Below are 24,992 nucleotides of genomic sequence, written 5' to 3'. Positions count from 1 at the left end.
AGTATCTGAAAAGCTTCCTAGGAAAAATCAAGGGGAGTGGCAAAGGACGTGTTTTGCCTAAAATGTTTCTGCTCAGTGTTTCTGGAGGGGTACAGGCTCTGAACCAGCCCAAAGAGTCTCTGTGTGTGTATCCACAGGTCTCAATTTTTTTAAATTTTCATCCCTTCAGATGAATATTTAGAACACTCCTTTATGTTTAAATTAATTATTTTGCAGTTTGTTTATTTTTCTACAGAGATTTCAGCAAAACCTGGATTAATGCAAGGTACAGCAGATTAATGAATTAATTTAAACCTATAAATCAAATTCAGCTCATCAGTACAGTGAGCAGACATGTCATTGATTTTTGCCCAATAGGTTGCCCAATTCTTCCCCAACAATCTCAACATATCCTTTTTTCTATAATTGCACAGTAAATTCAGGTAAGATACCATGGTAAATAGTACAAATAAGGCACGCAAATAACTTCAAAGCTTACATAAGAGGGCAGGGCTGTCTTTAAAACTCATTGACAAGTTAAAACCCAAGGCCACACACTCATTTGCAACTGACTGCACCCAGGTTCAAAGCATGCACCGCAGTTTCAGACTCAAGTAGAAAACTGCCACTCAAGTCAGAAACAGCAGGTTGTGCTTTTATTTCCCGCTCACACTGATCTGTGTGCTAGGGTGAGAGGTACAAAAAAGGCCAGAAAACGTGAAAAAATATTAATCATACTCAGTGTACAGGTTGGCAGCACTTTATTCTGGTGTACACCCAGCTCCCCATGGATGGGCTTCACCCTCATGGAGGCTGCGAGGGATTTCTGAGCCTTCAGACTAGTGAAAGCTTTGTTATCAATACCATGCAGTGCATTAGGCTTCACTTCTCAGCCACGCCAGGACCACCAAGTCTTTTGCAGACGTTCATTTTGCCAGGTCACACTTCTGCAGGACAAGGCAGATGCAGGGAGATATCCCCACCAGTCTGAATTCCTTTGGGCTGTCCTCTGCCGATTACAGAACTACCCACACCATGGCCAGAGCCCACTCTGCAAGCCTGGTTGCCCAGAACATGCTGGATTTCTTGTGGACGCACAGCCTGCCTAACAAACACCAGCTGAGAGCTGGTCTGAACACAGACTGGCCACTTGCCTCAGGTCTCTGGACGTTGTGTAGTTGAGCCCTCCAGTTGCTAGACAAAAACGTGTAGGCTTGGAAAGGTGAGATACCCAAGGAAATGGGCACTCAACAGCTCTACTCATCTTACAGAAAAGCATACAGGAGCTCTATTTTCTTCCTTCTGGTGCTAACCATACCTTCAAGCTCTCGGTGCTATAAATCACTACCCTGCCAGATGCCAGGCAGCACCAGACTGGACATCTGATGCTTATCTGACTTGTTTAGCACCATCTGCCTTTGCGTGCAAACACTGGCTCAAGTCATACTAGGGCTGCCTTGCTCTCCAGGGGAGCACTAGTGGAAGCCAATCATGCCATTATTAAATAATACTGTTCACATTCTGTTAACAGAAGCACAAGGACCCATTTTTTGTTAAGAAAACACTGACAAGGTCCATTGGTTTAATTTTATCCTGAAACAGGAGCATATGGAAAATCATCCCATAGGGATCAGTGGTAATCTCCTCAACAGATGTTCTTGCCATAGGAAACGTTGAGAAGGAAGGCAGGTGTGATTGAGGAGATGGCTCACAAACCCAAGCCTTTTTCACAACAGGAACACCATTTCCATCCAATTATTGGATAAGATGAAGGCTTTAGAAGAAAGAAAAGCACTTCTTGTGCTTTTCAACCACTTGTTGTATACAAACAACACTATGTGTTAAAATGAGGTCTAGTAAAACCATCTTTCCAGAAAAATGTTGTTACATGAGAAGAAACTTCAACATTTTTATTAACCAATTCAGAGCTGATTTACCACTATAAAAAATCAAATCAGTTTCTCTTTTGTTATCACTACTATCTCTCTTAACCAACCTTAAGTTAATAAACAAGTACTATTTCTAGTCTATTTACTTGGTTGCTTCACTACACATGCACCCAGCCAGTAACAGGAGACCTACTCTCAAGCAATGAGGTTTTGTGGAAAACCAAGCATTAAACTCAGTGTTTCAGCTTCAGCCAGAAATTACACATTAGGGCTTCACTGCTTTTAAGATTTAAGTGTTTTTCCTCTGTTACAACCAAAATCCACCATATATGTTCTGAGGTACAGACATCAGCTCTGAATTTTCAGGTTACGCTGAGCAGAGTCTAACAAGACACCCGATACACCATCCTCAGGGAGCTCGTGTCCTCACAAGCAGTGACCTTGGCAAACACACATGCAGCATTTCTAGAAAGTACCGAGAAAAGGATCCCTCATTGGGCAGGCTTGCTGTACAATGTGCAGTTACCCTTTGAACTTGAAGCAAGGAAAAAGAACCGACACAAGCCAGCTATTTGAAACAAAGCCAGAAAGACAGCAGGAAAAGTCAGCATGTACAGGGACCACTCTACCACCACATCCATAAAAATAAAGCTTGGTAAAACAAGGATGACAACATCAGCTCATGTATGACCTCATCACTTTGGGCTGGAAGGGAAGCCCCAGGGGAACAGTAAGACACCAAGAGCCACGGCACTGCAAGAACACTACCTGCTCCCCTCGCTGGCTCCTCTGCTCTGAGGCTTCAGCATCTTGGCTGCTGAAGCACAGTGATCACCTCTGCACACTGAGAAAGGCAGAAAGAACAGCATTTTGCTTAAAAACAGTTCCTATGTTCTGTGCTGGATAAGCAGCCATCAGGTTACATCAATTATCTCCACTCTCAAGTTCAAGGCTCCAGTGGCATCAGACACCTGGGTTAATCTTCTGACTATAACCACCAGGAACTCCAACAAAAATTAGATTTATAAATGGAAGTGTAAATGCATGACCTGAGAGGCACGATGGCTCATGAACAGAGTGAGAGCCTTCCTTCCTAGTTTTAAATAGGAAGCACTATTTGTAAAACACAAACCTTTGTTTTTACAGGTATGTTCAAAACCCAGGCATTTTGTGCAGGTGCAAACCTGACCTAACTTCAGGATACAACAGAACTTAAAAAAACTCCAAACAAACAACAATTCAGATGTAATGTGAGCATTTCAAGAGAGATTTCCAAACTAAAGGGGCTTTCTTGGTGATGTTCCTGTCTCTGAAGTTCCCTCTTCATGCTAGTGCATTGCAGGTGTTAGATGAAACCTGGAAAATTTGACAATAATGCTCCTGACACTTGTCAAAATAGACAAGCAATACCTCAAGCTCTCAGCAGAAAGAGTTTCTTCTTATGGAAGCCTCCTACATAAGGATTTCCAAGATCAACTGCAGGACATGCCAGATCATCTTGTTCATAAATAGAGCAACCTTCATCTTCAAACAATTAGAATTCTTGTCATGCCATTCCTAAAGCAAAGTTATGGTAAAACCTGATTTCCTCTCTTTGTTTCGTTTACTCATGGTCCACTGAGATACACTGCTTCCCCAGCCAATTGCATTTGTTAGCCTTCACAGCTCTTCTTGTGAGTTTTCCCACCCTCTGCCTTTTTACAGGTCTTTCTATTACACCCCTTCTTGCTTTGCTCATGTCTAGCCTTACTTTACACGCTTGTGGCCCTACTTGACATGTTCTTTCTTCTTGAAGATGCTGACAAGTCTCTGCACCCAGACAAGTCATTGCTCCTCTCAGGTGCTTGATTCCTCTGCATGAGAAATGGGGACAATTTTTGTTGGCTGGGCTCTTATGTGAAGTTGCACCATAACCTCTGCACTATCTGAAACCAGTCCAACACACTCTTAATGAAATAAATGCAAATTCAATTTGCTAAGTATGCAATTTAAAGATGACTTATGACTGTTGAATTTAGGCTGGCTCCTTACCAAACTGAACCTACATCAACCATGTGCTGATTGAAGTATCTGCTCACAGGACTGACCAAATCAATCTAAATGCAAACCCTGTGACCAATGCCATAGCACAGAGCCAGAGAAATCACACCAAGTGGATCTGAAAGTCACTGGGAAATATCACCAGTCTACTTTTTTGCTCCAATACAGGAGCAAAGATTTCCAAATTATTCCTGACAGACCTATACACCAACTCCAGTAAGCCTACCTCAGGAATATCTGTCAATGCTTAACTGCTTAATAGGGAAGTTCTCCCTTTGGTCCAACCTACACCTCCCAGTTTTAATTTAAGCCCATTAATTATTTGCCTCTACCTAGCGGGCATAAAGAAGCCTCTATTCAGCTCCTCCTTTAAGTAGGGTTTTGGGTTTCTTTTCAAATGTCTTCATCTTCAATATCATTACCTCAGTCACCTCCTCCCCAGACTGGACAAACTTAACTCTGTCCATCTCTCATTAGCAGCCATGTGCTCAAGATCTCTGTCTGCTGTTGGAGCCCCTTGCTGAGTTCTAACTGACCACACCACACCATTCTCTAAGTGACACAAAAGTGGTTAATTCACTCAGGAGCACAGGCTGTTAACTATCCAAGGGAATTTCCCAACATTTTGTGTATTAAGATAGGGAGATCACGGAAAATATCTCCAACTTTTGGGAAGGACAGAGACTCAGGAGGTGTTTCACAAATTCTTAATTGATATTACACCTGAAAAATAGACAGCAATTCAATGATCAGTGAAAAGGTGGAGTTAGTATGACTGTTCAGACTTTGAGGTCAATTTAGTTTAGCTGTGGGATCTGGAACAAAATCCTGCTCTAACCCATCTGCTGGAAAACCTTCTGGGTATCTCAGTGCACTCATTCTGCCTTAGAACCATGGGACAAGGCACCCCAATTAGAGGAAAAATCCAGAAAAGCCTACAGGCTCTGCAGTGCTTGGGATATTAATCTTTAAAAATCAAGTTTTCCAGAAAGGTTTGGAGAGGATCTTACATCCCAACTAGATTCCCTCCTAAAGCAACATATGAGCAGGGGTTGTGCTGCTTGTTCTTATCAGAGCATCCCCCTTTCCCAGCAACTATTTTCACAACCTCACATCACACACTGCTGTGTGTGAGATGCCTGATTCCTCTCCCACCATAGCAAGGCCAGTGATGACCCAGAGAAGGTGCCAGCTGGAAAAGCAGCTGAAAAGCAGCTCAGATCCTGTGTCACACCAGAAAGGCAGAGCGGGGGGCTCAGAGCTTTTACCTGTTTCACTGCAACTGCAATGTGAGGTGAGGCAAAATGTTCCCCAGGGGAAGAGATCCGCCAAGCCCCATCTCACATGACAGAACCAAGCCAGCTCCAGCTCAGGTGAAGGAGTAAGGCCAGGACTCAGACACTACTGAGGGAGGGGACAGGAAATCATGTGCTGGTCTTCAGCCATCTGACTACACGCTGCCCACAGTTCCCAGCCCCTGGGCTTCTCCCTCTCTACAACCACCCATCCCCATGTATCCCAACCCTTCACCCCTCTCCTCCCCCAAGCCCTGCAGAGTCCCCGAGTCACCCCTCTCAGGCTCCATCCACACCATCTATCTTCCCTTGGAAAACACTTGACATGCCTTCTCAATTTTCTGCTGTGATGACATGACACCATTCCCTTCTTACCTCCCAGAAAAAAACAAACCCAAAAACCAGATCAGTGGGATGGAATTTCCAACAGTGGTCGAATTCACCCTGACACCAGCTGAGTGTGTATCAGGTTCAAGGCTACCATAGAATCCACAAGGACAACCTGCCCACAGGTGACCCAGCAGAGAGCAAAGTGGTGGTGTGTGTGCACAGCACAGACAGAGGCACAGGCTCCCTCATCTACAGACTTCGATTAACTCTTCCCTGAATTGCATTTTCCCTCTGCTGTGCCTAAAGAATAGTGAACACAATGCGGAAATTTGGGGATCAGAGTTTGGATTGATCACATTCCCCTTGTTCCGTGTGTTGGTGCTAAATGTTGAGCCTGCCTTTCCTAACCGGTCCCATTTTCGTTGTCCTACAATTTAAGCAGACAACAGGACTTGCTGTCCTTCACATCTACCTTATGTAACTGTGCTCTGCATGTGGATGAACTGCTCCAATATCAGCTTTAACCGCAGTTTCCCATGTACACTCACAGCAATTTTGAGAGAAAGGAACATTAGGAACTCAATCCTATGAATCATCATCTTCCCTTAATACCACATGCGACCGGGCTTTCAAAGCCTGCCCACCAAGAGACACAGCCTCTGCAAAACCAGCTTGTGGAGGAAGAAGAAAAAGTCCCAAAGGCAGTCTGACCTGAAGCTGTATTTCCACAGGGGCTTTGTTAGACTCTCCTGTTCCCAGACAGTTCAGATTATTCACCCATTTGCCTGTGCCAGCAGAACAGCAAAGGACAGCAGTGCCCACAGGGCTACCAGGAGACTCACGGCCACCACCACCAACCAAAGACCCAACCAGTGACTCCAAACACCACCCACTGATCCCATCACCTGACATACCTACACAGGTGTTTCTAAACCAGCAGATTTCACAGCAGGTAACCCAACTAATTCTTGCTTTCTTGACAGACCCCCTCTCCCCAAGCCCACCACCCTACAGACAGAGGCTGATCCAGCAGAGAGACCACCAGGCTCCCTGACCCATCTGTCCTGCACCCCCTGCAGACAGGGAGGAGATACATGAGCTGTGCTGGGAGACAAATGCTCAGCCTCTGCTGCCAAAGCTCCATCTCTTCTCATAAAAAAAAGATACTTGGATAAATTCCTCTGAAGCTGATCTCTCTTCATCTGCACCAGCCTGAGAAATATTGATGTTCTTTGATCACAGAAGAATCTAGTTTGGGGTTGGTTTTTTCTTCATACAGACGTTTTTTCATTAACTCCAGAGCATTATAGTGCACAGCCAAATATTACTCTGTGCCTTTATTTTTTTAAAAAAAGTTTCATTGTAAACATAACAATTTATTCAAGTTATTATGTCACGTGAGGAAAGGATTTCCTCACCAAATTAAATTTGCAGGCTCTTGAGAAAGAAATTCAGGATTAGGTCTCAACCTAAAAAAAAGATGGGAAAAACAGATATGGAAAATATATTTGAACTTTTATAATGATGATGATGATAATAATAACAATAATAACAATATTATTATGTGTGTGCATTTAAATTCAGAACAAAACAAATCTCTTAATTTGAATAACTCAATTATGTGTGTGCATTTAAATTCAGAACAAAACGAATCTCTTAATTTGAATAACTCAGAGTTTAACTAATAGGACCTGGAAGAAATTACAGGACTAGGTTTTTTTGGAATTCAGGTAATATACTGTAAATAATTTCTGTGGCATTATTAAACTGGGAGTCCTTTGCCATAGCTATACCCTTCTTGAAGAATAACCAGCTGGAAATAAACTGATTAAGCATAGCTAGTTATCTCTGGTAAACCTCTCATTATTTACTAAAAACCTAAAAGAAAAAAGAAATGCACATTTAAATGAAGCCACCACAGGCCTGTACATATTAGTTCAGAGGATGTTCAGTTAGACTGAGAAGAGAACATAACCAATAATTTTCTTATGATAGCTTGTACATGTTGGCTGCTGCTCCAAGGAAAGATAGATTAAATATCACGTCTGTTTGGTTGGACTTCAAATTAAAAGCTCTGTGATGACCTTTCATTCCCAACAGGGTGTTTTGGGTTTGGCTGTTGGTGTTTTTTTGAAGTCTATTAACTACATTAGGCCCTCCAGAACATTACCCTGAACAAAAATGGTTTCAAATGTAAGAGACAAAAATAGGATAGGAAATAAACACGTCAACAGAGGTTTGGCCTACAAATTCTCTTCCAGAACCTCCCAGATCTCCATCCTACAGATGACCATGCAGTGACAGACCCAGAGCCTGGTCACGGCCCCCAGGGCAGCTTTTGGCACGTAAGTAAGGCCAGAAGTAGAAAAAAGAAACAAACACTAAGTCCACACACCATAATGTTAAGCTGATTCACATGGAAATAACATTTTGCAACTTATTAAACACACACAAGCAAACTCTTATAAAAACGTCACAGGCTCAGCCTGCAATGGAATTTAATATTTCTGACTTCCAACTAAGGAAGCTGCCATGGGAAAAGACTAGCCCTGACCTGCAGTCTCGGAAAGGAACCAGGAAATACAGGTGTAGGAAATAAAATGCCCTTACCTATTGAATTTTTAAAAGAAGAGGGAAAGAAAAAAAAAAAACACGCAACCAGAGCAAAGTTTCTTAATTGTGTTTAAATCCACAAAACCTTTGTTAGAGCAGAAGAAATTCAAGTGAAAGTGTCTTGAGCTTCCTCTTTGAAAACCCAGACAAGGTTGGCTGAAGACAGTTTTCTCATCACACTCCTTTCTCCCAAGATATTTCCATAGGAAAAAAGCAAACAAACAAACAACCAGCAACAAACATTAATTTCCACTCTAATAATATATATGTTATTAAAAGAGCATTTCAGGCACTATCTCCCAGCACGTGCCACAGGTCGCCCGGGACACAGCAGACATTTCCTACTTGCATGTGCCAGATCAGCCCTTCCCACTCTTTTCTCCAACTCTGATCTTAAATCCAGAAGATTTCTCCTTACCCCTTTCTGCTCTTTCAGTTAACCTGACTATAGAAATACCTGCAGCATTTCTCTGCAGCAGGGCAAAGGCAGCCTCCCTGGGAGCCAAGGCCACTCAGCACACGATGCTGGGCCTTCATTTTTACATAAGCTTGGTTTTCAAAGACCACACCTTTTAGCACTCCTGAAACAAGTAGAATTTGATTTACTGCAAATATCATTCTCTTTCTAAAAGCTAGTCTACAAGATTAAAAAGGTACAAGTCGGAGCTCCAGGAAGTTCCAAGTAGCTGTAGTTCAATTCTAGATATCTCAGAAAAGGTTGCTCAGAAGTCATCAGCAAAGTGTTTCTTGCAGGACGAGGCTGGATTAGTCTTGTCAGCAGATTCAGCCAATTTCCAAACAACTCAATGGTTGGAATACCATAAATAAAAATAATAACAATAAAACATAAAAATCTATATACAGATTTTCATCCCATACAAAAACATGTGAATATTCTTAGGACCTAATGAAGACTTCTGAGGCGTCACAAGTGATTCTTTAAAATATTTTAAAGCTTTGTTTTTAGAAATTTTCAAAATTAGAAATTCTAAGAGCAATTTATAGACTGCAATGAAAAAAAAGTTTTAGCACAGCCTTCCTTAGATTTAAAGATCAAATTTCTCAACTTTCTAGCATCTTATCATATGATCAGCACCATCATATGCACAGTAGTGAAAAGAAAGTTGATATATCAGTTGCAGTGTAAAGGAACAGTTGAAATATTTGTAAAAGCAAGGCTTAGGGAGAACTTTTCCTGACAAGTTCACAATCCACCTAAACCACTCCAGATACTTTTTCAAGAGAGCACTTAGTAATTCACAGTTCTAAAGCAGATTTTTATGGCTTTTCAAAGCATTCAGGCATGCTTTGCCCACCACAAGTACATTCTATATTCTGCACTGCTACAATTAAGAGTGCCACATACTGCAATTAAGTTTTAAAGCCCACATACTTTAAGGGTTCGTTTAACAAAAGAATAGTACTCATTGCAATGATCTTATTTAACAAGTGCTAAATTTAGGATGACATAGACAATTTTAGATTATTGTATCTATCTTACCTGTACAAACATTTTATCCCTATTACAATTACTATTGCACATTTAAGTGTTTTTTTTTCAAGTCACTCTCACATCCATCTTCTGGACAAGCAATAAGCAAAGACCCAGCATACAAACAGTGAGCACCTGCCATGAATAGGGAAGTAAACAGCAACTTAGCAGGAAAGTGCAAAGGAATCTAAATCAAATCCCAACACAGCCATTACTTAATGAATTCCCCACCCCAGATGCATTACTGTTACCAGAGATATCACATGTCAGCTCTTTAACAAGGCTTAACACTACAAAATGAACCCAGCTAGCAGGTAAAATGTTCTTAAAACACTTTCTTGCAGCAAGGGAGAATTACTGGATTTTTCTCTGAAAAGCAAGGGGAGCACTTATTTTCACCTCCGCATCAGGGGTTAAGGTAAAGTCAATCGACTGAACCACTCACTCTGTAGCTACATCGTATACATGTATGTATTTTAAAATATGCTGATTTTGCATTGTGTTTTCCTTTGTGGCAATTCTAGCTCTACTACAGGCTTACGTGTGGCCACTGCTGTGTGCTGTATATAGTGACATAGCTGCTTTCACCTTTCTGCAATTAAAAAAATATTGTTTGCTCACTTTAATCTTGCAAGAGAAATAAAACTCTGAAGACCTGCTACTACCAGTGCAAGGAAAGAGTTTAAAACCAGGTAAATTTGCATGGTAATTTTGGGCAGACTTAGGAAAAGCTGCAGCTCTGGGAATGTTATTACATTTCAAAATATACAGCATGCTTAAAATACAGACTGAATATAATGCTTGAAACCAGTGCATAAACTCTGGGTCAGGGATTTTAAAATGTTGGTACACAAGCACCTTAGAAATAGTACAGTATACAGCTTTTCTTCCTTTTTATTTATTTAATTTTTTTTTAACTGAGCTCATTAAAAAAGGGGAACAGGCTTTCAAAACCAATTATTCATGTCTGTCTTTGACCTGTAAGAGTAATTAACATTTCAGGATGTTTTAGATCTTCTGTTTAAACCACTCCTTCCATTTTTCCTTTCACACAATTAAACCCTTCTCTTTGTCACAGATCATAGTCCATTCTGACTCCTAAGTATGTTTCTTCTGAGAAAGACACATGCAACATTGTACTAAGTAGATAGAAAAACTGAATACACGTTGTTCAGGATGGAAGCAACGATGATCTACCAGAACTGTTGTTTACTCAATTCATCTAGGCTAGGAAATGACTTTAAAACAGGGCTGAAGCACCCTGCTGCACCCTGCACAGAGATGCAGAATCATCCACCTGTTATGACACAACTGTGTTCTCTGTAGCACTATATAAGCATTGTGGATAATGCAGATCATAGAATTCCACACTGGTTTGTGTTGGGAGAGACCTTAAAGATCACCTAGTTCCACCTCCCTTGCCTGGGCAGGGACACCTCCCACCAGCCCAGGCTGCTCCAAGCCCCATCCAACCTGCCCTTCAACACCCCCAGGGATGGGGCAGCCACAGCTTCCCTGGGCAACCTGGGCCAGGCTCTCACCACCCTTACAGCAAAGAGAACAAATTTCTAATACCAAATTGTATTGTGCCCTCTTCCAGTTTGAAACTGCTTCCCCTTGTCCCACCCCTCCCCCTCCCCTTCCAGCTTTCCTGGAGCCCCTTCAGGCCCTGCAAGGTGCTTTAAGGTCTCCCTTGAGAGTTCTCTTCTCCAGGCCAAACAGCCCCAGCTCTCTCAGCCTGTCTCTTAGGTCTCTCAGACTGAGACCTTAGAGATCTCTCCCTCTATTTTGCGAGGCTGTCAGTAGGACCCAGAGCAGCTCCAGAGCCCTGCTCCTGCAGCAGTGGGACTTGGAGCTTTGTCTGGTCCAGCCCCTCCATCCCCATGGGACCCCTACAGAGGGGTAGAGCAGCACCTTTGCAGTACAAGGCACAGCAGCAGCTCTCCTTACAGCACTCGTCCCCATCACTGGCAGTTCCACATCTTCCACAGACTTAATAAACTTATGAAGAGCAAAACACGCCTAAGAAAACCCATCTCTTCTAATTATGTCCAGTAGTTACAAAAATAGAATTCAAAGGTTGTTCTTCGGCCTTTGTTTCTTCACGAGGTAAGACTGCTCTGCTGCTGTGGGTCTGCATCTCCCCTGCTGCCCTTGGGCAAATCAGGGTAAACACTCATGGAAACAAGGAAACTTTGAATTTTCAGGAAAAGTGGTATAGAAATGAAAGTGAAATCCTCTTCAACAAAGGAAAAACTGCAGAAAGAGCACAACCCTCGTAGCTGTAAAATCCACCAAAAACACATTCAGAAGTAGCAGAAGAGAAGCAACTTCACAGGGAGTTCACATCTTACTGGGCACTGAGAACCCAACTGCAAGATGATTAAATGAGCTACCCTGCTGACAGAAATCCATTTGTGAAACATATGCTCTACACCTTTTAAGGTGCACAGGTCACAGTTCATTAGTTCTCTTTCCACGCACAAAAATTAGCTCCGTAAAAATGTTGTAATGGCTTTTTCCCTTTCTCTCATGAAACTCAAATTAAAATTTCATCTCTAAAAATCAAAGGCAATACAACTAGAATCACAGATAAAGTACACATGAAATACACAACACACATATTCAATCAAAATGTGTACTATGCTTATCAAAGTACATGTACCTTGCCAGTACGTGCACTGTGGAATCATTATCATCAACACCAGGATCAGGGTAGCCAAGCACCAACAAGGCAGTCAGAAAGACTGCAAATACCAAATATTCCGCAAAGAATCAGAAACCAGCAATATTGCACAAGAGATTATAAAACACCCTCTTATCTCACTAGATGCTACCTCAGCTTCCTTTATTTCTCTGCAAATTCTGATCTCCATCTCAGGTCCATCAGGAGTTAGAAAAAGACCAGAAGCTACCACAGCTGCCTCAGACTGTCGGGCTCGTTGCTGCACGGGGCAGAAACACCTCGGGGGCTGCAAGGTTGTTGGGTGCAACGGTATCTTGTGAGACTGATCCAGGAAGATAATCTCATAGGACTGTGAATATGAGCCTCTAAAGAAAAGAAAGGGATGTGGAAAGAGAGCTAGTGAAATTGTAAACACTCTGGGGCAGTGCAGACAGTGTTAAAGGACCCAGTGCTTGTAAGTTGTGGAAGTTACAAGGTGGAGAAGAGGAAGAATGAGAAGCAAGATGACATTAAACTGATTTTTAAAAGCCCACTGAAAAGCTTTATGAGGTGGCAGCCGTTTTTAACAAAGCCTTCCTAAAAACACACCCAGGAAGGCAGGAACAGGTTGATAAACCAGCCTACATAATCCTGCCCCAAACGGTAACAAAACCAGACCAGCATCAGCCACACCCCTTGCATCCAGAGCCTGGACTTCAGCAGCAACACTGATTCCTTTCTTAGGTCCCATGTTAGTCCCTGGTGTCTCTTCTGTTATACTCTTCAGGCAAAGCTCACACCCTGACCACAGACCCTCAAGGTTCAGTCATCCACTCTCAACATCTCCACGCCCAGAGTCCCTCCAACACAGTCTGCACTTCCCATCACCCCTTATTACAAACCAAATTGTGCAGCAACATCACAAGAAATGGAAGCAAACTACAGATAGGTATTAGTGAGGCAAAAAACAGTCAACATCCACAGGCCTGTTTATTTCCAAGAGTTGCTTTTGAACATCTGACTCCATAATCTCAAGTGCCTCGTTGCACACCCAGGAGTTTCCAGCCCAAACCCAAAGCCACTTAGAGGAAAAGTTCTCTTTCAAGGCCACATGTGACTGAGCACTAGCCTCTTTTCTCCCCCTCCCTCAATCCACCTGAAACATAACTCCAAAAAATACTTTAATACATGAAGCTTTGTGTTTAATGCTTCCATTTTCATTAGAGGAGGAACTTGCTTTGTAGCTTCAGTGGTTGAACAGGCTTCAGACAAACACCTCAGCACACACATTGTAGCTGTTCCTCACAGCATGGGAGGTCAAGACTGTTTCTGAAAGCAGTGAGAACTGCTGCTTTTCACCTCTCACACTTCAAGCCTTCCACAGGAGCCCCTGAGGTGCTGCTGTAGTGTATGTCCAGGTAGGGGCTTGGGCACAGGGCTTGAGTGGGAGTTGGAAAGGGAACAGGGATTGAAGTAGTCAAGCCACAAAGAGAAGCCCCACAAAATATCATTTATTCCAGAGAGTTTAAAAAGAGGTTTTGCTTCATTTCCCTCTCCCAACCACAAATACTTGCTACAAGTTTCTTTCTTCTTTCCTTTAAAGAAGGCTTAATCCTCTTCCATGTACAAGGACTCAGAGCATTGTCTATAGCCTGGAGGAAGCCACAGGGTGCCTTCATAGCAGGATCACCCATCCAATTGGCTTCATTTACATGAGACTTTAAAAATAAGGTGTAGAATTGACCTGGGTCCAAACACACTCTTCTGAAAGCACCTGTGACTGACACCCAGTCCCTCCATGCTGTGAGGGACCACTTCTCTTCTCCAGAGGAGGTGCCTGCAGAAATTAAGGTCTCCTGCACATGCCCCAGATGGCCTCAGCCTTAAATCAGGCCAGTGCCTGCCTTGTAGATAAACACAGCTAGGACCCAGAAATAAACTGGGTTCAGACACTCCTCAAACAGTTGAGGCCAGGAGACACTTGCAGAGCACACTCACCGCATTGTGAAAGAGCTGGTCAATGACATCTACCTTCCTCTTACATTACACCTAGAAGAGGTGTTGCCCATCTCCCCTCCCATTATGACAATGCTTTGACTTCATGAACTGAGGAGATGCATTCCACATTTCCATCCCCATCTGCAATAGTCATTGGAGCCTTTAACAAAGCCTCCCAACTACTACACTGGCAGCTAAGAGAAGGGTGAGGAGCATACCTGAGACTTCGTGCTTCCAAGACAGGAGATTCTTCCATTCTCAGGTAAGAAGTTAATCCCAAGAGGAAGCATTGGAACCTGCTGGATGTGCAGGGTTGTTAGCCACAGGTCTCACCTCCCTCCCAGACAGTTCACATGTCTGAAGACAGAGCAACCAGCTGTTGGATGGAGCCTTCCCCATCGCTGCTTTCTTGGGTCCCTTCTGAGCTGACACAGCTCACCAGCAGCTGGCAGCATATTTGACAAGTCACCACTGCACTGTCCATTTTTGTAATAACTGACCACAAATGCCTGAGTTCACCAACCACTACCTGAGATGGGCCTGAGACCAGCCTAAGTGGACAGTGCTTAAGGTCTGAAATGAGACTCCAAAGCAAGCTTGATATTTAAAGGCCAAGTGGTCACTGCTACCTGACACCGATGGGGCTCAGAAGCTCCTAGAAGAATTTATAGCTTAAACTTGCTTTAGGTAACTTCAGTCCAGTTCTAGAGTCTGCCACACATCTGAGGACCAGCAGATTATCAGCAGCAGCTTTCCTCACTTTTTTTTAAGAGGGAAATTACAGAAGAAAATCTCCATTTGTTTCCGGGAGCAGTACTGCAGGAGCTTCAAATCAGCAAGGACCTCACAAGAAAAATAACTCCCCAATATTACACAATATTCTCTCCCCTCACTTGTCCCTTCTGACTGTGCTGGAATTTCATGGAGATCACAGGCTGCAGTCAGATTGAGCTGCCACAAAGACTTTTGAAATGTAAGGTTAACAAAGGATGTTGCACACATCTTTACAGCTTGTGCAAACATCAAATTAGAAACCTGGAGGGCAGCAAGGGCTGGTGCTACTACAACCCCAGAAGCATGTGCTGAAACCACCACACAAGACAGAACATCACCTGAAGAGCTCAGACACTGGGCTATAAGCAGCCATCCTAGGTCATTCTGAACAATTTTTTTTACCTTCTATCCCATGGCCTAATACCAGTGGTTGTGCATTTTCTCTGCTTCTGGTAAAAATTTTATAGTTGCACCAACATTAAGTACATGCAAAGACACCCATGTTGGTCATGTTTGCGCTATTTGCCAAAGGACAAGGTATTCTCAACCTCCATTAGTAATCAAAGGCAATTTAAGTCTTATTGTCATTGAGAGAAAAGCAAGCCCATTTTATTAGTGCAACATTTGCTTTATTATCTACAATCTTCAAAACAAACACTGGTATTAGAGAAACAAATGCACATAACCATGGCAATTTCCCTTTAATTAATCAGTAAAACCTCCAACAAAACCAAACCCATTTGGAATCAGTTTTACAAGATCTAGATACTTCCAAATGTTTCAGCAGGTCATGGCACAGGCCTGCAGCAAGGAGATACATCCACGGGAAACGTTGAGATTCCTCCCCCTGCACCGTTCTATTTTAACAGACATAATTGGTTCTGCTCAGTCAACCACTACAGCTGTATTAGCTCCAGGGAGTACAATGGGTCACCCAAAAACGTGGCTCTAACTGAAAAAATCCAGAGCTCCAGGAAAAGCAGTGTTAAAAAGCTGCTTTTGTACAAAAATCTGGAATAAACACCATAACTTTAATCCTTCAAGGCCACACCAGCAAGAGAAAGGAACATCTATTTTAGAAACAGATATAGGCAATGCCTGGTTAGAGTGCTTTTGTAAAATAAATACTCAGTTCTCCATAGATGAAGTGACCAGCTGCCATTTGTTCTTTTTAATAAAACCTTGTTTTATAGAACATAAACAATCTTCTATTATTTAGTGAAAGAAAAAAAACACCTTTCTCCATCTGTTCAGTCTTACTGGGTTTAAGGCTGTTGTAAGCACTTGAAGCAACAGACAATGGCATGACAAAGTCAAATACAGTACAGCTTTCCCCCCAAAAAAACATTAAAATAAACTAGTGTATGAGCAAAAAATGCCCATTTTCTTCAAAAAAGCTAGGAACAAAACCAGTTAAGTTTACTTCCCTAACCAAAAATACCAGGAAGTTCATTTTAATGCAAAAGTGATGCAGACATTCGTAACAGGATCAAATATTACTTAAAATGTTTCATTTTCCTTTAATAAGTCAGGAATTAAGATCAAATTAAATACATAAAAAAGGGCCAAATAAAAAAAACCCCACAGATGTTATCTGAGCCTGCATTCTCCTGTTTTCCTCAGAGCTCATGAATAAGTGTTTTGTATCCCTCTGTAGCAAACAACTGAAGAACAGATGATATTAGGTCTTAAGTTACTCCTTCCTTGATAGTTTAAGCAACCTGTATATCCCCATAATATGGCATCTCATTTTACCCATTACTCCCACTGCATATTTAACCATCATACAATCCAGTTATTATGCTGGATTAACATAAACCAGCAAAATTTATTTTCCAACAAGTCACTGTGAAAACCTGATTGTGCACACAGAGACACCTGATCCGAATTCAGACGTGCAGGCACTTACATGGGAAATTCTGGAAAAGGAGGGGAGAAATCCCACCAGCTCCAGAAATATGCTTATTTGGAATAATTCAGTAGCTACAGTGGGATCAGAAAGGCTATGGTATGTTTAGTAGGGGTAAAAGTTTTTTCTTTAAAAAGCATTGTTAGAGTGATGATGAACTGAAAGCCCAGGTGCACAAGACTACTGAAGCCCAAGAAGAAACATCTTCAAAAAAATAAAATTCAAGATTAGTACAATTATGAGTTTAGCTATTTTTTCCTTTCTGGGATTAAGTAGAAGGGATATCACCACACACCACTGACAGTACATACCTGGAGTAAGCCAAGACACTGCTAACAAACAAAACAGTCACTCTGGAAAGTTTCTGGCACAGATTTATTGCACCAAATTTAGAACTCAGTCTGAATTCATGAATCCCTATGGACAGCTGGCTGGGAACTAAAATGCTGCCTAAGACTTAGAGGTGTTCAGTGACAGCCTGTGTTCCCAAGTCAGGTTATCACAGAAGACACAGGACTTGTGATCCCCTCCTTGCACCAAATTCTTGGTGTCCTTTGCATGGGCATGATCATATGCAGGGAGAAAGTTAGAACAGCTCAGAAGCTCCACAGCACCCAAGCTAATTCAGAATGGACAAAATGCCCAATCAGCAAGCTGTTCTGGAGCCTCCAAAAGGAGATATTATTTTATTCCTTTGGAGGACAATGAGATTTTATTCAGGGATCTGGGAAGCTGGCTTTATGATTTGCAGTTCTGTCCATTCCAGAGCAAGGGACCCATCTAAAACATAAAACTGACTATTTTTTGGTTTATGTGAAAACTGGATTTAAAGAGATCTAGAAATACTCTTTGGGAAGAAATAAGAGGTACAGGGAATGAGGGACCACACTTTCCCTTTTACATACAAAATGTCTCATACTCTTTCACCAACAGAGCAAAGCCTTTTTCTTATTTGCTTCACAGAGGTGAAAAGGATGCAAAGAGGAGCCAAGACTTCTCTCTCTCTCTCTCTCAATATAAAGAAAAATCAACAGATACAACAGGAATTTGGAAGTACTGCCATCATGCAGTTTTGACACCTGGTCCAGACTCCACTAAGAGGCTGCAGCCATCACTGAGATGGTACAGAGAAAGTAACGGTACAACTGGCTCCAGGCAGCAAGGCTGACTCTGCACTGCAGAGCAGTGGGAAAGCAGTGAGTTGGTTACATCATTTTCGAGCTACATAGACACTGGATGAAGGTTGTTTCTAGCTGATCTCTCAACTCCATGGAAAAACACCAAAACTCTCCCCTTCCTTGCAAAGACAGATTTCAGGCAAAAATCAACATCAGGATAGCCCCATGTTTTCTAGGGGGCCAATATAACTTCAGGGAAATAATTCATTTCCAGATGTAACTTCAATTTCACATGTGCAAACTTAAACAAGAGTAAAACCAGTTCTGCTTCTCCATGACCACTTCCAATATTCTCCAATCATCATTTGCAGAAACTCCTATTTCAGAGCAAAGACCATGTCTCTTCCAACAGGACTGTTGTACATCTCACCTGACATCCCTTTGGCTGCCTCTTCTTCTGCCTACATGCTCTCTGGGTATCATGCATCAGCACTTCTTTGTTTTCTGGCCAGTCAGACCTACCACCAAACCTACTGAACACAGAGGTAAGGATCCTGCTGCTGACTCTGTCATGGTAAATCTAAAAATTGAACTTCCCCTGATCAGATAATAGTAGCAAGCTCTTTTCAGCACTCCAGCCCAAATCAAGCAGGGTACCCAAACCATGGGAGATCTATCACTATCTCCCTCCTCTGCAATCTGGTCCTTACAACACAGCTTCTACCCACCACCTACCCACCCTTCCCCACCTCTGCAGCACCCCTCATCTCTCAAGAACATGCAGAACCCAATACATCCAATAACCAACAGCCAAATTGCTCTTGCTACCCTTTTAGCACATCATTACCAGCACCACTGAGGTTTCTTCAGTCCCCCTAGTACACCCCACAACACACCAAGGCACTAATCTGCTCATACATGTAAGAAAGTATGAGAAGGGACTTTTTACAAGGACTTGTAGTAAGAGGACAAGGGGTAATGGTTTTAAACTGAAAGAGGAGAGATTTAGGTTAGAGATCAGGAGGAAATTCGTTAGTGTGGGGGTGGTGAGACACTGGAACAGGTTGCCCAGAGAAGCTGTGGAAGCTCCATCCTTGGAAGTGTTCGAGGGCAGGTTGGATGGGACTCTGAGCAGCCTGTTCTAGTGGGAGGTGTCCCTGCCCATGCAGGGGAGTTGGAACCCAAGGACCCTTAAGGTTCCCCCCAACTCTAACCATTCTATGATTCTATGTTAAACACACCAGTCAGACCACGTTCAAGTGCAAACACTACTAAGATGACAGCTTGCAACATCAATCTTTTCCCCCCATCAGCTGTGGACAAGAGATGACCCAAGGGACCAGAAATATCCTTTAGCTCAAGTTTGGAGTTTATTTTAAGTCATTTCCTCTCACAGCAACGAGACCCCACATGTCTAGCATGAGATGTTTAACAAGGACGAACAGAGCACACAACAAACCCTTGGGCAAAATGTACTCAAAAGCAAAAGAAAAGCCTTATTTGATTCAAAGGCAGAATCTGAAGCCTGACCCAGCTCCATTTCATTTACTGAACTGGAGAAGCAGTCTATTAATAGCTCAGTGCTGTATCCCTATCCTGCTTCTCCATGTCAGGGCAACAGCTCTACTAACCAATGCCACTGATACAGGCACATGTTTTCATATTGACACTGTAAAGCAGAGCTAAGCTAGTTGTTTCAATTTAAACAGAAGTCACTATCTCAAAAATTTATTCGAAACAGACAAAGGTAGGGAGAGTTAATTTAATATGAGCACAGAGCTGTATCAGGTTCAAGCTTTCTGATACAATTTCCCTCTTTGCTTCTCCCAAACTGATGTTCTAAATTATTATGTTCACTTACACTACAAAGTTTACCCAGCCAATAAATTACAGTAAACAGCTGTAAACAGCTACTATTTCAACATCAGATGAATGATGCCAGCCAACAAGGAAACTAATAACCAGTGAAAATCCTCAAGATCCAGAAAGAAATTCCCTGGATTCTTGATACAGGAGCACATGACATCGTCCTCCTTCCACATAATTTAACTCCACATAATTTAATTTTGACAGAAGTGACTTGCCAGCTAGAAGTGAACTTGCTTAAACATTGTCCATGTCACAAGCTCCCTCTTTTAACCATGCAAACATATGTGCTTACACAAAACCACCTGCACCATGGACCTTTGGCATTGCTTTGAACTACCAGATCTTGTAAATGGACACAAGATGAAAAACACCAGTTAAAAATGTAATAAAATAGTTACATAGACATCATGGCCTTTTCTCATGTATAAGGTATCACACTTGGAAATAAACTGCATGCTTTTCCTCCTTTCCCCCACTCAAACCACAATCTTTCCTCAAAGCAAAAATTGTCGTCTTAGAAACAAAAATTTGTAAGCTCACATAGGTCTAGAATTAATGGTTTTAAACACTCTTTTCATTCACTTTCCATTAAAACAAAATCTCACCTCATCTTGAATATTCATGCCATATTAAAATCAGTCAGCTATCAACCAATTTGGATGAGTTTCTCATTTAAGGAATAAAAACAGGTCAAGAAAATGTACTCACATCGATATGAAACAAATTAAAGAAACATTCAGAAATGCATCCACATTTCAAACTTAATTTTCAGTTAAGATCCATGCCCTCCAAAAATTTCAGACTCCCCAATACCTCAGTGACTCAAGACATAAAATGCCCTTTCACTTTTCTTTTTTTTTGTTTCTGGTTCAGGCAGTTTGCAAAGACTGGCATGAAAAGGAAAAAGTGCTATAAAGCTGTGAAGTAAAACACTTCTCTTGAAAAGGTAACAAAGTTTTCCCCAAGAGAACTATATGACCAGAAGCCTGGCAGAAAAGCTGCAAGGCAAGGAATGGCCACCACAAAGCGCCGTGTCCTGTTGTGGTTGTTCTGCCTTGGCTTGGTGGCCATTTAGGAAACGCAGTCAGAGCTATTCTCATACCCTTGATTTCTAATTTCAGCTAGATGGGCGGGGAAGGAGACTTGACCTCTGCCCACCCTTCACTCTTACATCGCTCCCCGAACACCTCTAACATCTGATACCTGAACTGAGCTGTCCCAGGGAGCAGCAAGGACTCCCACGAAGAGCACCTGGAGGCCCAAGCGCCCTCAGGACATCAGTGTCCACCTAAGCAGCAGGACACAGAACGGAGAACAAGTATTGGGCAGCCAGAGGAAAAAGGCTGGCTTCCTTGCAGTGCTCCCAACAAACATTTCTCAGCTCCCCCCCATGGGTACAGCAGCAGCAGGACCACACAGCCCAGCCCTTCCTCTTTTTCAGCAAAGGAAGTTAAAATTAAATACAATCAAAAGCTCAACATTCACAGTCCAAGTGAGAACCATAATGTACTATGAGGTCTTTGCATTCTAGATAGTACAAGGTTTCACTCTTCTGCAGTTATCCTACATGTTCCCAAGGGCCCAAGATGGGCACTTTGAAGCCATTCATCTAACTAAAAAGACTATTTGGCTTGCCAGCAGTGCAGTGGCAAAAGCCTATATTCCTTATTCATGACCCAACATTTTACTTAGGAGTGAGATGCTGAGATACTGTTAGGCTGAAGCCTCACCACACAGCAATTCTGTGCCACCAATCAAAATTAATTATAGCTGTTGAAAACCTTAGACTGCAAACCTTTCCAAATTGCAAGGGCAAGCTAATCCTGCTCCATGACTTCAGTTTCAGGAAGGAACAATAAATGCATTCTCTAGCTTGAATTCGACAGCAGCTTCCACATCTTCAGACAGGTCTAACCCCCAGATCTTGTTTGGTTAGCATTCGGATCCTGCCCTAATCCAAGCCATGATCTCGGCTCTGAACCCTAAAGCCACCCTTTCAATGAAATAAAGCCACTGAACAAGAATGGCTCGCAAGGTCTTTGTGCAGATGGACAAAAAAAAAGAGACAGACACAGGCAACAGCACAACTGGCCTGCAAAAATGCTGAGCAAGGACAGAGGATTAAAGCCTGCGTGGAACCTCAGTACTGCTCACTTTTAACTCTCCAGCTCTAAAAGTAACAAGCACAAGTGCATCTCCAGAAAAAGACGGACTAGTCTGTTGCCATTTTTCTACAGAAAGGCTCTGGGGTGGGTTTTGATGGTTCGAGACGGCAGAGGAAGGAATTTTGTCTCCAAGACCACGGCGACGGTGGCTTGCACTGCCCACCACTGCATCCGAACCCCGCATTTCTACCGAGGCCAACGGGGGGCACATCACCTGGCACAGCTTCAACACAGCGATTACTTAATAGCATCGGGATGTTTCCCCAGTATAACTCCCAAGCTGAATTCGAGTACTCTGCAAATCAAAAGCCCAAGACAACACACAGCTATTCACACCTTCTCCTGATCGCTTCCTTCCTGCGAATTCATCCCAAAAGCAGAAGCTTTAATCCCCATGGTGATTAAAGTCTTTTGTCATTCAGTTCGACCTTCTCAATCCAGACCCATGCGCTGCTTTCAAAACTCACATACCAGCTCACCTTACCTGGCCCGTGGCATCACCCCCAAATCCCAAGGGTGAGCAGACACACCAGTGTTTCAGGAGAACCAGCACCCTCCCTGCTTCTAGGGATTCACACCTATTTCTCTCCAGCAGTTAAATAATAAAGGGAGATTTCTTTCTACAGGTAGAGGCCTAAAAATGTATACATTCAATTGAAAATACCTAGTAGAGAGATGGGATTTAAGCTGACGCACGTATAATGGAACTTGTGGGAACTAGGGAATTATTACAGATTATTTATTTACGTGCAGTCAGTTAAATGATTCCTAAACAAATGTAAGGAGGAAAAATAAAACCAATCACCAGGTCAGGTTCATACTACAATTTCCCAATCTCTCCCTCACGTGTAAATGAGCTAAACACTGAAATACCAAGACACTGCGTTCTCCAATACATGTAGCAGTATTTTATAGCTAAAGCAAATGTGTTACACAAAATATGTTGCAAATACAGCTACTGCAACTCCCCTAAATTCAGCAACAAGACAGGTGGGATGGCTCTGCATTGACCAAGGCAGCCTGCGACAGCATCAGCCCCTTCCTCTGGACAAACCGTCCCTCCCACAGCATCCCAGTTACCGTCGTAAATTAACTCCAGACTGCCAAGAGCGCTCAGGACTCTGAAGCCAAAGACCAGGCCTAAGGCTCTCCCCACAAAAGCACCCGCCTCGCCCACCTCCCCTTCAGATCCTCTTGGCGATTTCCCACAGCCTCTCCCCTTCCCTAGGAGCCCCCCGCCCTGCCCTCCAGGATGGGGGGCAAAGGGGAACAACCCATGGGGGCTGTACCTCTACATTCCACACCTCTGATAAAAGCCAGGGAAACACACAATTGCAAAGCCTGACAAGTGCTCCCCATAGCTCTTAGTGCTGCAGTGAGTAACCATTATTTTGTGTAATTAAATAATTAGGGTAGAAATTAACAAAGATGTGGCTGTAGATCCATCCCAGGAAGCTGGGAGTGACTTACAAACAGATGGGACCACCATTTAAAAAATAAACAATCAGGCACTCAGGCTTATTAGATCACATTATTTACATGCTATTTGAGAATAGTCCCATAGGCCATAAAGCTCAATTAGGCAGTGAGTTTAAGGACTCCAAACTGTACGAAAGAGTTAAATCTAGCTCAAATCTACCAAAATTAGAGTAATCAAATAATAGCTCACAAACAAAATTTGTCTTAGCTTTTTCTCTTAGATAGGTCTCATTCAAATGGACACTAACAGAAATGAGGTAACATGCTAAAAGCCTCACAAGGAAAAAAACGACACAATAATGTTATTGTCATTTTTACAAAAGTGGGAATATAAAAAACGCTAAGAAAAGGCTGACAGCCATGTCCCAAACCAGTTAAAGATACTATTTAAACCTTCAGATATTACTGGATGACTTCACTCTAAAGACCTCGAGCTCAAATCAGAGCTTTTATTTTAAATCTCCTATTTAAAAGGCATTTGGCTGGGTAAGTCTTTGACCAGTTCACAATACCTAAAAAAGGAAAGGAAAGCACCGAGGTGATGCGGGAGGTTTGATGCACAAGAACCTGGGAACCAGCTTCAGAGGAGGGGCAAGGGCAGGTCAGGGGGCTGTGAATCTCCAGCCCTCAGAAGAGCACGATGCATTTATATCCGCAGCAAAAGGAAAGCTCCCTCCTGCAAACGCACTCCCTAAGTTCATTACCCTCGGTATTTTTAATACAGACCTGCTGCTCCCCTCCTGCTACACCGAGCTACTGCTTTTTGGCCATGCTGGGGCAGGGGAAGAGAGGAGCTGCCCTGAACTCCTTCCGACATTCTTGGTGCACTCGGGAAGAGCAGCCCCTGACCTTTTGATGCAATATGACAGGTCCTACGCTCACACCGCCAGTGTCGGCAGGGAGATGCCAGGGCCGAGAGAGTTAAGCCTGGGAGGAGTGTACATAAGGTGGTAGAGCTGGAGCCAATGAGAATATTGCGCTATAGTTAGACACTGGATACTAAGCGATGGCGACTATAAAGGCTGCTCAAAGCTGAGCTCCTCTGGATGACACCGGCATGTTACCCTTAGCGCCCAGGCTTACAAAGCAGAAAAAACACAAGAGGATAAGCTCGGCTTACCTGAAGTTCACACCACGCGACTTCCACCCACGTCTCGGTGTCCAGGCCCTTATAGACGGTTTTGAAGGATCCCCTCCCGAGTTCAATATCAAACTTTAGGAACCTGCCATCCAGCGAGGTGGCAACCGCCTTCATATCGGCCTCCTCCTCGGGCTCCTCCTTCTTTGCCTTGCCCTGATCTTTAGAAGCATCCGACGCCTCTTTCCTCTCCGCATCCTTCCCAGCTTCCCGCTGCTCCTCGGCGCCCGCGGCGCTGC

The 24,992-nt window shown here is 43.0% G+C and overlaps 1 protein-coding gene across 1 annotated transcript in view; it reads right to left on the bottom strand.

Annotated features, from left to right (window-relative positions):
- WNK2 (WNK lysine deficient protein kinase 2) overlaps nucleotides 1-24,870 on the bottom strand; it is a 128,064-nt gene extending 103,194 nt beyond the window's left edge. The window contains 1 exon segment of the mRNA XM_010007821.1: nucleotides 24,736-24,870. Coding sequence (XP_010006123.1) covers nucleotides 24,736-24,870 — 135 coding nt within the window.
- Between the last annotated feature and the right edge of the window lie 122 nt (nucleotides 24,871-24,992).

This window comes from Chaetura pelagica, unplaced genomic scaffold (assembly GCF_000747805.2).
Source record: "Chaetura pelagica isolate M959 unplaced genomic scaffold, ChaPel_1.0 scaffold562, whole genome shotgun sequence".
Taxonomy (NCBI): Eukaryota; Metazoa; Chordata; class Aves; order Apodiformes; family Apodidae; genus Chaetura; species Chaetura pelagica.
The sequence above is the reverse complement of the archived record's forward strand: the minus strand, read 5'-3'. Positions and strand labels throughout refer to the sequence as shown.